Here is a 14,767-nt window from a genome sequence, read left to right as displayed (position 1 = left end):
AGGAGTAGAGAACAGAAGGGGAGATGGAACGGTGAATGTGGCTAGGGGAGTCAATGCCCGGAGGGCTGCACGATAGACTTACCCCAAGAGGCCTGAGGATAGGAGTGCAGGCCAGGGCCGGTGGCCGGTGGTGCAGGTCCAAGGAAGCAGGGAGAGGTGAGGGTGGGGCCAGGTCCCGAAGCATTGCTCCTGGAGCCCAAGGAAGGCACCAAGCTGGCGTGGGTGAAAAGGATGAGGAAGCAGCCCCCCGGTGTCCAGGAGAGTTAGCCGGTGGTGCAGGTCCAAGGAAGCAGGGAGAGGTGAGGGTGGGGCCAGGTCCCGAAGCATTGCTCCTGGAGCCCAAGGAAGGCACCAAGCTGGCGTGGGTGAAAAGGATGAGGAAGCAGCACCAGTTCCCCAGGTGTCTGGGGACCCAAGACCAGGAATGGCACAGGGCCCAAACCAGGAGCAGAGAACAGTGGGGGAGATGGAAGGGCTAATCTCCAAGATATTTTTGTAAACTCTCTTTCCTTGCTAGCTTTTCCTTTCTGTTGTTGACCTTCTCATCCATTTTCTGACCCTTACCTCCTACTTTCCTCACCAAGTTCTGGATTGAATTCATTTGCTTGTTTGAGACCTCTTTGAGGTCATGGATTATTTTTACTAGTAAACTTTTGAAATCTTCATCTGGTATTTTATTCTTTTCAGTATATTTGAGTGCAGTATTTGGGGCAGAATGGTCTTTTGTTAGAGCTATGTTGCCTTGCTTTTTTATGTTTCTTGTATTTTGTTATGTGATTTATACATCTGTTGGTTTGGTATCTCTTCCAGCTTTAGCTGGGGATCTTCTTACTGAGCAGCTTACTGTTGAGGACCCAATCTCCAGTAGCACCCAGGAAGAAGAGAACACTTTGCTGTGTTAGGAACACCACCAAATAAACATGCAATATACTTAATTCAACTAAAACCAACTACTATAATAAATCATCTATGATCATACAACAGAAGATGGCAAAGTTAATGTAAATTAGATATAAATGTGTAAGTAGTAAATGCATAAGGTAAAGGAACGGGATATTGAAAATGGGGAAATAGAAGAAGCAAGGTTAAATAAAGAAAAGGAATGAGAAGGGGATAAATAGAACAGCAGTGAAGAAAAGAGTGAGAACCTAGAAAAGACTGTGAAGGAGCAAAAGAAAAAACATAAAAGATTTCCCAGTAATGGGAAAGTTTGAAATCTAAATTAGATAAAAGTAAGAAATAAAATTTAAAAATTAAAACAGGAGCTTTAAAAAAAAAAACAAAAACAAAACAACAATCCATTTAACTGAACTTGGTGGCACATGCCTTTAATCCCAGCACTCAGAAGATAGAGGCAGGTGGATCTGTGTGAGTTCAAGCCCAACCTGATTTACATACTGAGTTCCAGGCCAGCTGGTGCTACAGGGAGCCCCTGCCTCAAATGTATAAATGGATAAATAAGTAAATAACCTCAAATAAGTAAATAAATAAACAAACAAACCAGTAAGATAGTCAGAATACTACTATGTCTATAGCGTTAACAAAGGGAAACAAGACAAAAAAGGAAGAAAGGAAAAGAAAGATTGCCTGATAATGACAAAAATGCATTGAAAATAGAAAAAAGTATGAAAGAGAACAAAAATAACATAATCTTAAAAAGCATGATAAGGTAAAATCCTTCCTAAAAGTGTAGTTTAAGGACAGGCACAAAGGCAGGAGGGAGAAAAGATGAGCAGTTTGGCTTCCTTCTGCGGCCCCAGAACTTGGAGATTCTTAGTTGTGTACATGGAACTCTTATTCTTTCTGTGATTTATGCTGGTGTTGAGCCTGATACCTTCCAGATTGTATTCGGCTCCCCAAATTGTATCCCCTGGAGTGGCCAGTGATCTCACTGGGGTGTCTACCATGTCAGTTGTGAGTGTGGGAACCAGCCATAGCACCGAGATCTATACAGGTGGAAGACCTGTCTTCACACTTTCAAGATCTCCTAAGTTTTAATAATCCTGCTTAAGTGTGGTTCCTGGGCTGTACAACAGTGAACAACGGAGAGGTGACTCTAGAATTTAACCCACTTGGGCTGACCTCAGGCTCAAAGCTGTCAAACTCCAGTGTTTTTCTCAGTTGAGATCTGTCCCTGGCCACTGAGTGCAGGATTATGCCCTTCATTGCCCTTCTCAGACTGAACTTTTCAGTCTCGCACTCTTTGCTTTTTCCAACTGCCTCCCTTGGCTGTCTCTCATGCACCTGACTTCTCAACCTCCCAAGCCATATAGAGTGACAGAATGGAATTCCTATCTACTACTGAGCCATCCACCAGGGGACTTAATGTCTCACTAAAACCCACAACTGGATTTGGTGCTTGTGGGCTTGGCTTGTCTGTGGGCAGGGCTGCCAATCTGTTTTCCCCAGGGCTGCCTGGCTTACCTTTTGGATAAGGTTAATGCTTCCTCTCCCACTGCCAGGGAGTATGTAGGTAGAGTTGTTTTGGCTTTGGCTTGCTATTGGTGCATCACCTGTCTTTCTCTGTGCCTTTTTAGTATTCTGCCATACTACTTTTGTGAATTCCAAAGTGCTTCCTTTCCCTCTTTGGGTTGGAGCATTCTTTCTTACACTAATGCTTCCCCTTAACTTGTTCACACACAAGCAGCTTCTCACTGTCTAACCTGGAAGTTGCCTCAGAAGTTTGGTTTGGGTATTTTCATACCATTTGTGTCTCTACTTACTGTTCTGACAAATGGAAAAGAGCTATAATCAGAGTGGTTTTTGCTGATTCTAACATCTGTCAATTCTGGGTTGATTTGATTAATTGATTTTTCTTGTTGTAATTGTGTACTGTGTTATATTTTCATGCCATTCTGCCTACCTTGTAACTTTTAACTGGCTACTGTTAGTAAATTTTACCCTTGGTGAATCCAGAGGTTTTCTGTGTCTAAATCTTCTTGAGTGTAATGTGGTTACATTGTACTACAGCGGTTCTCATTCTTGATTTTAGATGAGTCTAGGCCAGAAGAAGTCTTGGACTTGTTTTTCTCTACTACTAAGGCAATAGCCTTTTTTATTTCGTAGTTTTATTTGTGCACAAGAATTTCATTATTCATAAGAAATTTTTACTAAAACTTTTATGTACATTAGTAAAATACAGTATTATATGACAAGATTCAAAATATGTGGTTAAAACTATAGTTAATTTAGTAGACCAGGTCATAAAAAGGGATTAAAAGGCCAGTTGGGTGAATGCAAATCTTTTTAAATATCTTACTATTTACACATGCATATGTGCTTTAATTACATCCACTCCCATTCCCTCCCCTCTAGTACCTCTCTTATCTCTCCTGCCACCATCACTTTTCCCTCCCAACTTCAAATACTCACTGAGTCTACAGTGCTGCCCATATGTGTATAGATAGCTGTGGAACTGTCTACAGAGCACGGGTAGCCTCTTGGGGGCTGCATCCCCCAGAAGCTGTCCATTGCCAGTAGCTCCTCAAGATAGGGGGAACTTCATGAGTCCCTCCTCCATGTATGCTGGGTTTTTGACTGTCAGTGTAAGAGCCTTTTGAGTACCCTTCCCGATGCATTGTGAATCACAGGGTCTTCCTGTGTGGCTGATGGGAGCCGGTGCTTCTTCAGAAATAGCAAAGTGCAGATTGTGGTTTGTTTTCAATCTACCCTAAATGTCAAATCCATATAGAAGTAGAGCAAACTGTGATCTTAAAAATGGCTCTGATTTTTATTTCCTGTTTTAGGTGTGCCTTCAGATGCTGATTCTTCTGCTACCAGCAATAAAATAAGTGGTGCAAATAACTGTAAGCCAAATCGCCCTTCTCTTGCTAAGATCCTTCTGTCACTGGATGGAAACCTGGCCAAACAGCAGGCCTTATCACACATTCTTACAGCACTGCAGATCATGTATGCTAGGTAGGCTGCATGTTAGCTTGTAAATCCTGCCATTATGTAAACTAATGATCAGATGTCTGAGAATGTTCTGTTGTCTAAGACATTAAGTACTATGAGTGACAAGCCACATACCCTTTGATGGTGATCAATGGTATCTTGGTGTTTTGTTTTTTAAACTGGGTGTTGAAATATGAATCAGAAAATTTGGTGTTAAAATATGAATCAGAAAACTCTCAAGTTAAAGAACATTTCCATTTTTGTCAATACATTCTTTCAATACATATTTGTATCCAAGAAAGGGGAAAAATGAGTTGATGCTAGTTTAGAATGATGTTTAAGACCATCCATCCTCTTCACTTGATAAGGCAGTTACTGCTATCTCACACATTTATTTACTTCTGTTGGCTCTCAGCCTGTGTTAGTCAGCTTTTTGTCACTGTTAACAAAACATCTGAGATAATCAACTTACAGAGAGGAAGGTTTTATTTGGTCCACAGTTTTGGAGACTCCAGCCCATGATTGATTGGCCCCAGAGCTTTGGGCCTCTAGTAGCATACTATGGTGGGAGCATGTTGCAGAACAAAAACTGCTCACCTCGTGGCCAGAAATTCAAAGGAGGAGGAGGAAGCAGTCAAGATTGCCATGCCCTTTCAGTGACATGCTCCAGTGACCTAAAGACCCTCACTGGTCCTTATTTTTTAAAGTTCTACTCCTTCTCAGTAGTGGTCCTGGGTATTTACCACATGATCCATTGGGGAACATTGAAGGTTTAAACATAGCAGAACTTGAGTTACCAACTAGGTAATGTAACATGGGTGTGGATCTGACAGATGTACTTTCATAGCACTGTCAGCTTAAGAACAAAGCCGGCGTTGAGAGGACAGTTAGTCGGATGCTTGTATATAACCGGTTTTCATTAAGCACTAAATTGCTTAATGTTAACTATCTCTTCTTCAAGTTCTCACAGTTACTTAGCAAGTTTTCTCAGGCTGAGTCAGAGACTTATTCTGGTCTGGTTTTAAATTGACATTCTTTCACTTGTCTTTACTGTGACTACTCAAATACAGTCATATGTTGCTTAACAGTGGGATTCAATTCTGAGAAATGCATTGCAAATTAAGCTCTGTAGGAACTTACTAGGTGGATACAATCCTATAAAATCATAGTTGAATATATAGTCCATCATACACTAAAATGTCATTATGTGTCATATGTCTATAAATAATATCTGGGGTAAACATTTTCACTTAAAGCTGATGGATACCTGATAATAATGCCCAGTAGTTTTCTAAAGCTCATTTACACATATGCTCTGTAAGCACTTGTCCTGCCCTGCTGCTGCTTATGATGCCCTGGGGGCTCACCACAGGCCTGGCCTTCTGTTCTGACAGAGATGCAGTGGTTGGAGCCCTGATGCCAGCTGGCATGCTTGCCCCAGTGGAATGCCCCTCATTCTCCTCCTCAGCACCTGCTTCTGATGCATCAGCCATGGCCAGTCCAATGAACGGAGAGGAAGGCATGCTGGCTGCTGATCTTGAGGACAGACTGAGTCCAAGTCTGTGGCAAGAGAAGAGAGAGGTAAATGAGAGTCTTAAGGCAATATTGAACTGGAAAGGAAAACTGTAGCTTTTTAATGTCTAGAAAAGCTCATTCTGTCACCTAATTTTTGTGTCTACTGTTTGATCTTGAGCTTGAATTAGTAAAATGTATTCTATTGAAAGGAGATTGCTTAGTGTTGAACTAAAACACATTTATTATTCTTTTTCTTTGTTTTTTAGTTTTTTTGGACAAGGTCTCCTTGATCTCAGGAAGTCACTATGTAGACCAGGCTGGCCTCGATCTCACAGAGATCCACCTGCCTCTGCCTCCCAAGGGCTGGGATTAAAGGCACATGCCACCATGCCCAACATACAAATTAATTCTTTAAAAAAAACCATCAAGGCTGGAGTGATGGCTCAGTGGTTAAGAGCACTGACTGCTCTTGCAGAGGACCTGGGCTCGATTCCCAGGACCCACATGGTGGCGACAAAGCATCCTTAACTCCAGTTCCAGGGGAATCTGAAGCCCTCTTCTGACCTCCGTGGCATTGCACAACACGGGTGCACTCACATACATGCAGGCAATACACTCATACACATAAAAATAAAAATAATAAATAAAATATTAAAAAATACGAATGAAAAAAAATATCAAATAGAATTCTGGAATGTTAAAAATCTAAGTCAGAAATTTTGTAACTTGTTTGGGAAGAGACCCCTCAAAGAGATGTGAGTTTGGTGTAATCTGATTTCACAGGGCTGCTCCAGCTCACTAGGGGTGTTAACTGACGTGTGATATAAACTCTGTGTCACCTCTGAAAAATCTGGATCATTCCAACATGCTACAAGTGGTTTCAGATGTGGTGCTCTGGACTTGTGTGGGAAGTGCCATATTGCTGAGCTTTTTAAACATTTCCTCTGCTATATTTTCTAATTAGATTGTCTCCTCCGAGGATGCTGTGACCCCCTCTGCAGTGACGCCATCTGCTCCCTCAGCGTCTGCCCGGCCGTTTATCCCAGTGACAGATGACCCAGGTGCTGCTAGCATCATTGCAGAAACGATGACTAAAACCAAAGAGGTCTGGAAACTCTCTTCTTCTGCTTCAAATGTAAAACAATATTGATGTACATGATGGATATGGGAATGGTAGAGCTAGAGCCTGGGATGCTGTCCACTCCACTCACTGCCTTCTCACATGGGTCCCCATAAAGTTCAGGCAGTGGCACCAGGACACTAGTGGAGCAGATGTACCTTACAGCTTTTTTTTTAAAGAGCTAAATGTGTCATTATTTCAGTAGTGAAATAAGGAGGGACTGGGAAAGGTAAAAGAGAAGGAATAAAGTTAGGAGGAAGAGGGAAATGTCTGGGTTTAAGAAGTAGTTGAGAAGCTAATTGTAGGTGTAGAGAAAGGGCAGTCTTAAAAACTTTTCCCAGTAAGACACAAGTTAAAACACAACTGGAGAAAAATGTAAATCATAAAAAGTAAAGGTAAGCAATAAAATGAAATGGAAGCACCTCCTTTGGGGACTATCTCTCGTCTCAGCTTCGTGTGTTATTAGTTAAGTATTCTTCAGGATGCTTTTTCAGTCATATTCTAGAACATCATTTTTACTGATGAATGTTGCTTACTCTCTCTAAAGGGAGAACCTGGTCCCAAGCACACAGAGGTATGGTTTCCAGGGGCACCAGATGGTCACATTTCTTTTCAGGTCTAGTCGGGGGCAGTTTCCCCAGCTCATGTCTGTCTCTTTCTGTACTGGGTTTACTGAGGCCATCAAAGCAGAGACAAGTGGAAGTTTGTCTCTGGCTCTTATTCTTGGAACCTGATTGTGCCTAGGGAATCACAGGGCTGGTATCTACCCTTGCTTCACACAGGGTCTTAATGATTTTCAGGATGAGGTCAGAAGTTGTGGGGTACCCCAGCTTTGAAGGCCAGGGCCCTCTGCTTCTTGTCATGAGCATAGCCTGAAGACTGAACTATAGGAAACTGTGTGCTGAGCAGATCAATTTGGGGCAGCTGACCCAGCTGAGGCATTGGGCCTTGGCAAGGTGGGAGGACTCAGGCTTGCTGAGGAAACAACTCCTAGCAAATAAGTAGAGAGACTTTTCTCTGTTAAAAAGGATTAAAAAGTGAGTTATCACAGATACGGTATTGTTGAGCAGTCACAGTGAGATTAGAAAGTAAAAACATTTAAAAATATTATACATTATCTTTTCTAAAGAACCTAAGGAAGAAGCTAGTATGAATAATTGTTAAATGCACATGGATCATTTTCAGTAGGATCCTGTGAAAGACTTATGGAGGAGAGCTACATGAAATATGTAATGTGTAATATAAAATCTAATGAGTAGGGCTAGTTGTCACATGGTGTGGCTTTATTCCGAGTCTCCTACTATAATTCTTACCTGTGCTACCAACTTGGGCACAGTAGCTGTTGTTGCTTTGTAAGATAGCTCATTGGTTTTTGAAAATCCAGTATATAGCTTGGTGGAGGTATTGGGGGTCAGCCTTGTTTTAATCTGGTTTTAAATGTCCTCCTGTTCTCATTGGTGTTAACATGTCCTTTGCATTCCTGAGTGTGAATTTTTCTCTCTTAATATTTCATTTTCCATTTCAATTTTTGAATGTCATTTAATTTAGGATGTTGAATGCCAAAATAAAACATCAGGCCCAGAGCCTCAGTCCTTGGATGAGTTCACCAGTCTGCTGATAGCTGATGACACCCGGGTGGTGGTGGATCTGCTCAAACTGTCAGTGTGCAGCAGGGCTGGAGACAGGGGCAGGGATGTGCTCTCAGCTGTGCTGTCTGGCATGGGCACTGCCTACCCACAGGTGAGTGGTGAGGAAGGCACTGCATGTGTGGTCAGCTTCTCTGCAGGGACCATAACACTGTTCTTTATTCATGATCCTCTCCTGGACTGTCCATACACAGTGTTTTAGGAACTCCTTTAAGACAAAATGTGCCACGATTCTCATAGTGACATCTTTGTCCAGTCTAGAAGTGGTTTATGTATTTATGCTTTTCTTTTTCAAGATTTATTCATTTTTATTTTATGTATATGAGTGTTTGCCTGCATGTATGTATGGGCACCGTGTTTGTGCCTGGTGCTCTCAGAGGTCAGAAAAGGGCATCAGATCTCCTGGAACTGGAGTTACAGACAGTTGTAAGCCAACATGTGGCTGTTGGGAACCAAACTCAGGTCCTCTGCAAGAGCAGCAAATGTTCTTGATTACTGGGCCTCCTCGCTAGTCCTTTATTCCTTTTTTTTGAAAGTTATTATTTTATTTTTATGTATATGAGTGTTTTGCCTGCATGTGTGTGAAGTACACCATATGCAATGCCTGTGGAGGCCAGAAGAGGCCATCTGACCTGGAACTGGAGTTACTGATAGGTTAATGTTAACTGCCATGTGGTGCTAAGAGCTGAAACCAGGTCCTCTACAAGAACAGCAAGTGTTTTAACTGCTAAGCCATCTTCCCTGCCCTTTTTTATTACATTTATTTAGTGTGGTATGTGTGTGTGCATGTGTGCATGCATGGGTGCACACATGCACACAGAAGTCAGAGGACAACTTTTAGGAATTGGTTCTTTCCTTCCACTGTGTGGGTTCAAACTCAGGTCATTGGGCTTGGCGACAAATCACCTGAATCATATCTTTGGCCCTCATTTGTTTTAAAAAATGGTATCAAGAAGTTTTTAATTAATAGTATCAAACATTTAAATAGTGTGAATCAACACAGAATTTAAATAATAAAGTGAATATATAAAGAATGTGTTGTGGCCTGACCCTTAGTATCCTAGGTCAAGAAGAAATGCCCCGGCTGTGTTTATATTTGGAACCCCTTATCTGAAATGCTGTCTGTCACAGTTGGGCCCAAGTGGTTTGCTCATTCCAGGTTTCTGCCCCCAGCCCTTCTTGACTCATAGTGCCTTCTAGGATCTTGGTTATTTTTATCAACCTTTCCCTCCTCGTAAAATTTTTGTCCCTGAGGCAGACTTTCCTATTAAGAAGTAACGTTCAGTTGTAAAAGATGCTGTTTACCATTGCTGATGTTCAGTTCTTCAGTTGGCATGTATTGAGTGTGTGGGTGGTGCTGTCCAGCTGCCTTTATGGGCATAGTTGTTTCAAGCCTCATAGTACTTCTACTGTGGATTTTATGGGTGAGGAAACCATATCTAAACTAATCCATAGTTTTTAAACTCAGTTTCTTCTTTTCTTCTCTCCTCTTTTCTTTCTTTTCTGTGTGTGAATGCATGCATGCATGCATGTGCATTTGAAGCTGGAGGTCAGTAGCAGGTATCTTCCTCTATTACTCTCCACCTTATTTTTTGAGACAGCATCTCTTCACGGAATCTGGAGCTTACCAGTTGGCTAGAATGGCTGTTCAATGAGCTCCCAGGACCTGCCTGTTTCTGCTTCCCAAGCATTGGGATCATAGGTGTACAGTGGTACACATGGTGTTCTAACATGGGTACTGGCGTCTGAACTTAGGACCTCATGATTGCACACTACTGAGCCATTTCCCCAGCCCCTTACCTTGGTTTCTCAAGCTACCAGGTCCTCCACCCTGTACCTGTAGAAAGGTGCAGAGCAGGATGAGCATGGGTGTGGTCCAGATGAGGGCTGGGATGGGGTGGGAACACCTACTCATTTCTTGATTCCTTCCCAGGTGGCAGATATGTTGTTGGAGCTGTGTGTCACTGAGTTAGAAGATGTAGCCACAGACTCACAGAGTGGCCGTCTTTCCTCCCAACCTGTGGTAGTAGAGAGTAGCCATCCCTACACAGATGACACTTCTACCAGTGGCACAGTGAAGATACCAGGTATGTGCATGGGCTAGCTCTTGGGAGGGCTGCAGAATCTGCTGTCTATAGAAGGACTTGATTCTGCAGCCACTTCTGGAGGAGCAATTATCTTTTGTAGAAAAGAAGTAATAAGATTACTTCAGATTCTTTTTCCTCTTCTCTTTAAAAAAAATTCGGGGCTGGAGAGGTGAATCAGTGGTTAAGAGCACTGTTTGCTCGTGCAGAGGACCCAGGTTCGAATCCCAGCACCAACATGGTGATTAAACAACCATCTGTAACTCTAGATCCAGGGAGACCAACACCTTCTCCTGACCTTCATGGGCATTGCACCACACAGGTGCACTTAAACACATACAGTCAATACAGTCTACTCTAGTTTGTTTCTCCATTGCTGTGACAAAACACTGACCAATACCCACTTGGGGAGGAAAGGGTTTATTTGGTTTATACCTTCCAGGTCACAGTTCATCGGAGAGCCTAAGGTAGGGACTCAGGGTAGGACCATGGAGGCAGGAGCTGGAGCACAGACCTTGGAGGAACACTGCTTACTGGCTTGCTCCCTTGGTGCATGCTCATCCTTCTTTCTTACATAATACAAGACCACCTGCACCACCTGCCTAGGGATAGCATTCCACACTGTGGTCTGGCCCTCCTACATCAAGAAAATGCTCCACAGACATGACCACAGGCCAGTCCAGTGGAGGCAATTCCCCAAACGAGGCTCCCTCAAATTGACAAAGCTATCCAGCACACACTCCTACACATAAAAATCATAAATAAGGGACTGGAGAGATGGCTCATGGTTAAGAGCACTGGCTACTCTTATTAGAAGACCTGGGTTTGGTTTCCACCACCTACATGGTGGCTGACGACTATATGTAACTTCTTTCTAGGGGATCTGATGCCCCCTTATCACCAGCATGGGCATTGCACAACATGGGTGCACTTGCCTACATGCATACAATACACTCATAAAATAAAAAATAAAAATTTAAAATCATAAATGAAAAATATTTTTAAAAAACCAAATTCATTTTGCAGAATAAAACACAACATAGAACCTATACTGTGTTAGTTATTTTTCTGTTTCCATAATAAATACCATGACCAAAGGCAGCTTGGGAAGTAAAGGGTTTATACTTCCAGGTTATACTCCATCGTTGAGGGAGGCCAGGGCAGGAACTGACAAGGAACTGAAGCCTAAGTCAATGAGGAAGCTACTCACTGCCTTGCTCATCAGCTCATGCTCAGCTAACTTTCTCATATAGCCTAGGTGCTCCTGTCTAGAGATGCTGCTGCTTGGGCCCTCCCACATCAATCATCAGACAGGAAAGTTGCATAGACATGGCCACAGGCCAGTCCAATCTGGACAGTCTCTGAGATGACTCCCTCAGATGACTAGGCTGTACCAACTTGACAGTTGTTGCTAACTAGGACATACACCAAGTAGAATTATAACTTGATAATTGTCAGTTGGATGCCTTTTGACTAAGACCTAGGTCTAAAGTAACTGGGTAACTTCCAGAAGCACTCCCCAGGTCCTCTGAAGTGAAGCCATCCGAATGCTGAGCATCTCTGACCTACAGTTCTGGGCAACTTCTGTTCCCCAAGTGTAATTTCTTTCTACCCCTTCCAAACATCACTCCCTTTACCTCCTTCACAGTTTATCTGTTGAAGCAATCAGGCCTTAAATGGCTGAGCTTTCCCTTCTCAATCTGAATCTGCTGTTATGAACTCCTATAATTTGGCATGTTCCTTAGCCTGGTCCTTCTGATTCAGAGGCATCATTGATTTATCCCTTTGCCAGACCCTCTGCTGGTTTCACTGAGTACCTGAGTACTGAAGTACCTCAGGAAAGTACCCAGTGTCTGCATGTCTCCATCAGATGCTGTTGATAACTCAGCCCTGAGATAATTGATCATTGGGGGTTACAAAATAGTGCTGTTCATTATAGTGCCTTCTTATTTGTAAGCTGGTATACTTCAGAAAGGCATTTTCCCTCACTTTTTAGTTGACTGCCCGAGGATCCTGTCTACATGAGAAAGGCAGGATACTGGTTTGATTATTTCTTCTCTTTACCATGCTTCAGGAATGGATCATTCCCTGTCAGTCATCCAAAGCAGCCATGTAGCTGTTTGTTTCTTTTTTGTCATTATGAACTCATGGATTGGCCTTAATATACCCATGTCTAGACAGTGGTAGTCTCTTCATTGTGGCTTCCCAAGTGGTTCTGGTGGTCTGTTGCTAGCTCCCATACCATCTTCAACAACAGGGAATTTTAGGTTGTCTTATATGTGCCACCTTCTGCTCGACTGACCCTGGTTTCAGGATCCCAAATTGTGCTTGGAGAGTTGTTGCTACTGTGTTGTCATTGTCTGTAGACATTTTCAGTGACAGAGATAAACTGGATGGGTAGATGGTCAGACAACTGACTTTAGAATTCATATCAATATGTTTGACTCTGGTTCAGAAATGTAAAGCTTCTACTTCCCTTTTCTGTCCCATCAGCATTGCTTGTAAAGTGTTAGAGCAGACTAGGGATATAATTCTACTACTAAAATCAGTGTAATTACTAGAACATGAAAGTTGACATGCTGTCTTCCTTCTTCTAATCTCACTGACATACATCTGCACTGTGTCTACCAGAGCAGAGTAGCCTTTAGACAGTGGTTTCTTCCTTTTTGTCTCTGTGTCTTAGTCTTACTACACGGAATACTCTTTCCTCATCCTTTTGTCTGCCTTGTTAGTCACCACCATGAACTGTCATAAATTCCTCTGCACTTCCCTAGGTCAGCTTTATCCATTAGAGTTTGTGCCTCTGTGAACATGTGAACATTATGTTTCCTGTTGTAAGTCATGTGCTTTTCTTCTGTGTATAATTTTATCAAAACGTGTTCACTTTGACGTCTTAACTGATATTCTCAGATGAAGGGTGTGCCCTTTAATGTGTGATTCAGGGCATTTTCTCAAATTCCAGTCCCCTTGCTTGGTTCTTCGAGAGCATTTGGTGACTGTGTGTTTGGATTAAATGCTGCTTATTTCCTCTCTTGGGTGTTTTCTCCTCTTTGATTTCCCCTCCTCTCAGGGGCTCTCTCTTGTGCTTATTGACTCATCTGTTCTTTCCATTGAAGTCTTCATTTTGGAATATTTTTAGTTATGATTTGTTCCTAAGTTTTACCACTTTATTTTTTTGTTTTCCCAATTTTTTTTTAATGTTGTTCTTTGCTGTCTTGCATTATCTTTCTGTCTTTTGAGCTGATGAGTGTTTTAGTGGTATGTGGTACCCTTCTAGCCTACTTTCACTATCTGTAGGGTTGTGACTCTGGACTCCATTCTGTTTTTTCTAGCAATAACTTTGTAGTGGATTTTGCTTTAAATATTTTTTTGTTCATTTTTTAATGTGCAGTTTGTTTTCTTAAACTTTTAGAATGACGTGGTTTTTAAGAAAGTTATGTTTTTGGGTTTTTGTCTGCTTTTTAATTTTATTTTAATCTGTTACACTTTCATGGTAGAAATGTCAAAGACAAAAATAGAGCTGGAGAGATAGCTCAGTTGGAAAAGTACTTGCTGGGTGCAACCCCTGCCACAGAACCCACATAAAGAAAGCTGGGCACAGTGGTCCCTGCTTATAATTCCAGCACAAGGGAAGCAGTGAAAGGTATCACTGGGACTCACTGGCCAGCCAGCGTAGAATTGGCACACCCCAGGCCAGAGACAGGCTCTGTTAAATAACAAGGTGGATGGTCCCTGAGGAACAAGACTTAATTTGTCCTCCTGCCTCCACAGACCAATGTTTACACACACGTACATGTGAGCATGCATGCACACACAGATACACACATGCATACACACACATACATGCATGCACATGCACTCACACACAATGAATAAAAAAAAATTAACAAAAGTATTTCTACCTAGCAGTTGTCTAGGCAGAACTCATGAGATTCTCTTCCTCGTTCCTTTTTCTATCTCACTTCATATGCAATTTGTCAAAAAAAAAAAAAACAATACAAATGTAGTAACCTCTACTTTGTATGGGCCTGCCCTGCACCATCTTACTGGTTGTGCTGATGCTGTTGCTACCACCTATCTTCCTCTTATTCCCTGCTTCCTGTGTCCCCTACACAGCTTCAGCAGGGCTGTGCCTTCCATGACCAAATCCCACAGTACCTTTGTGACCAGAAGTAGAATTTCAAAGCCATGCACAAGGCCAGCCCCCTTCTATCTTCCCTCCTGTGCCTTTTGCCTATCCTTCCCTAATTGTCCTCACCATGCTTTGAACACCAAATGTGTGGGTTTTTACATTTAGCAGTTCTCCAGTTCTCTGAACATCAACTAAGTATCCCACAATTCACCTCAGCACTCACAGGTTGAGGGCTTAGTCCCACAAGTCTGCTTCAGCTGTCAATTTGAAGTAGTGGGTCTCCAGGAAACTCAGTTTACATCAGATTTAGCAAAATCAGGAGTTCCCATAATCCAACTATGTTAGACAGCTTTCTATCACTATAACAAAATACTTG

At 42.2% G+C, this 14,767-nt stretch overlaps 1 protein-coding gene across 4 annotated transcripts in view; it reads left to right on the top strand.

The window, feature by feature from the left end:
• Herc2 (HECT and RLD domain containing E3 ubiquitin protein ligase 2) overlaps positions 1-14,767 on the top strand; it is a 209,536-nt gene that overhangs the window by 157,646 nt on the left and 37,123 nt on the right. For all 4 annotated transcript variants that reach the window (XM_029563803.1, XM_008833640.3, XM_029563802.1 and 1 more), the window contains exons 66-70: positions 3,747-3,918; positions 5,289-5,475; positions 6,374-6,514; positions 8,078-8,269; positions 10,109-10,262. In XM_029563803.1, the coding sequence (XP_029419663.1) occupies positions 3,747-3,918; positions 5,289-5,475; positions 6,374-6,514; positions 8,078-8,269; positions 10,109-10,262 (846 nt within the window). The remainder of the gene's footprint in view (positions 1-3,746; positions 3,919-5,288; positions 5,476-6,373; positions 6,515-8,077; positions 8,270-10,108; positions 10,263-14,767) is intronic.

Source organism: Nannospalax galili, unplaced genomic scaffold (assembly GCF_000622305.1).
Source record: "Nannospalax galili isolate Female #2095 unplaced genomic scaffold, S.galili_v1.0 scaffold135, whole genome shotgun sequence".
Lineage (NCBI taxonomy): Eukaryota > Metazoa > Chordata > Mammalia > Rodentia > Spalacidae > Nannospalax > Nannospalax galili.
Note: the sequence above shows the minus strand (reverse complement) of the source record. Positions and strands in the feature narration are given on the sequence as shown.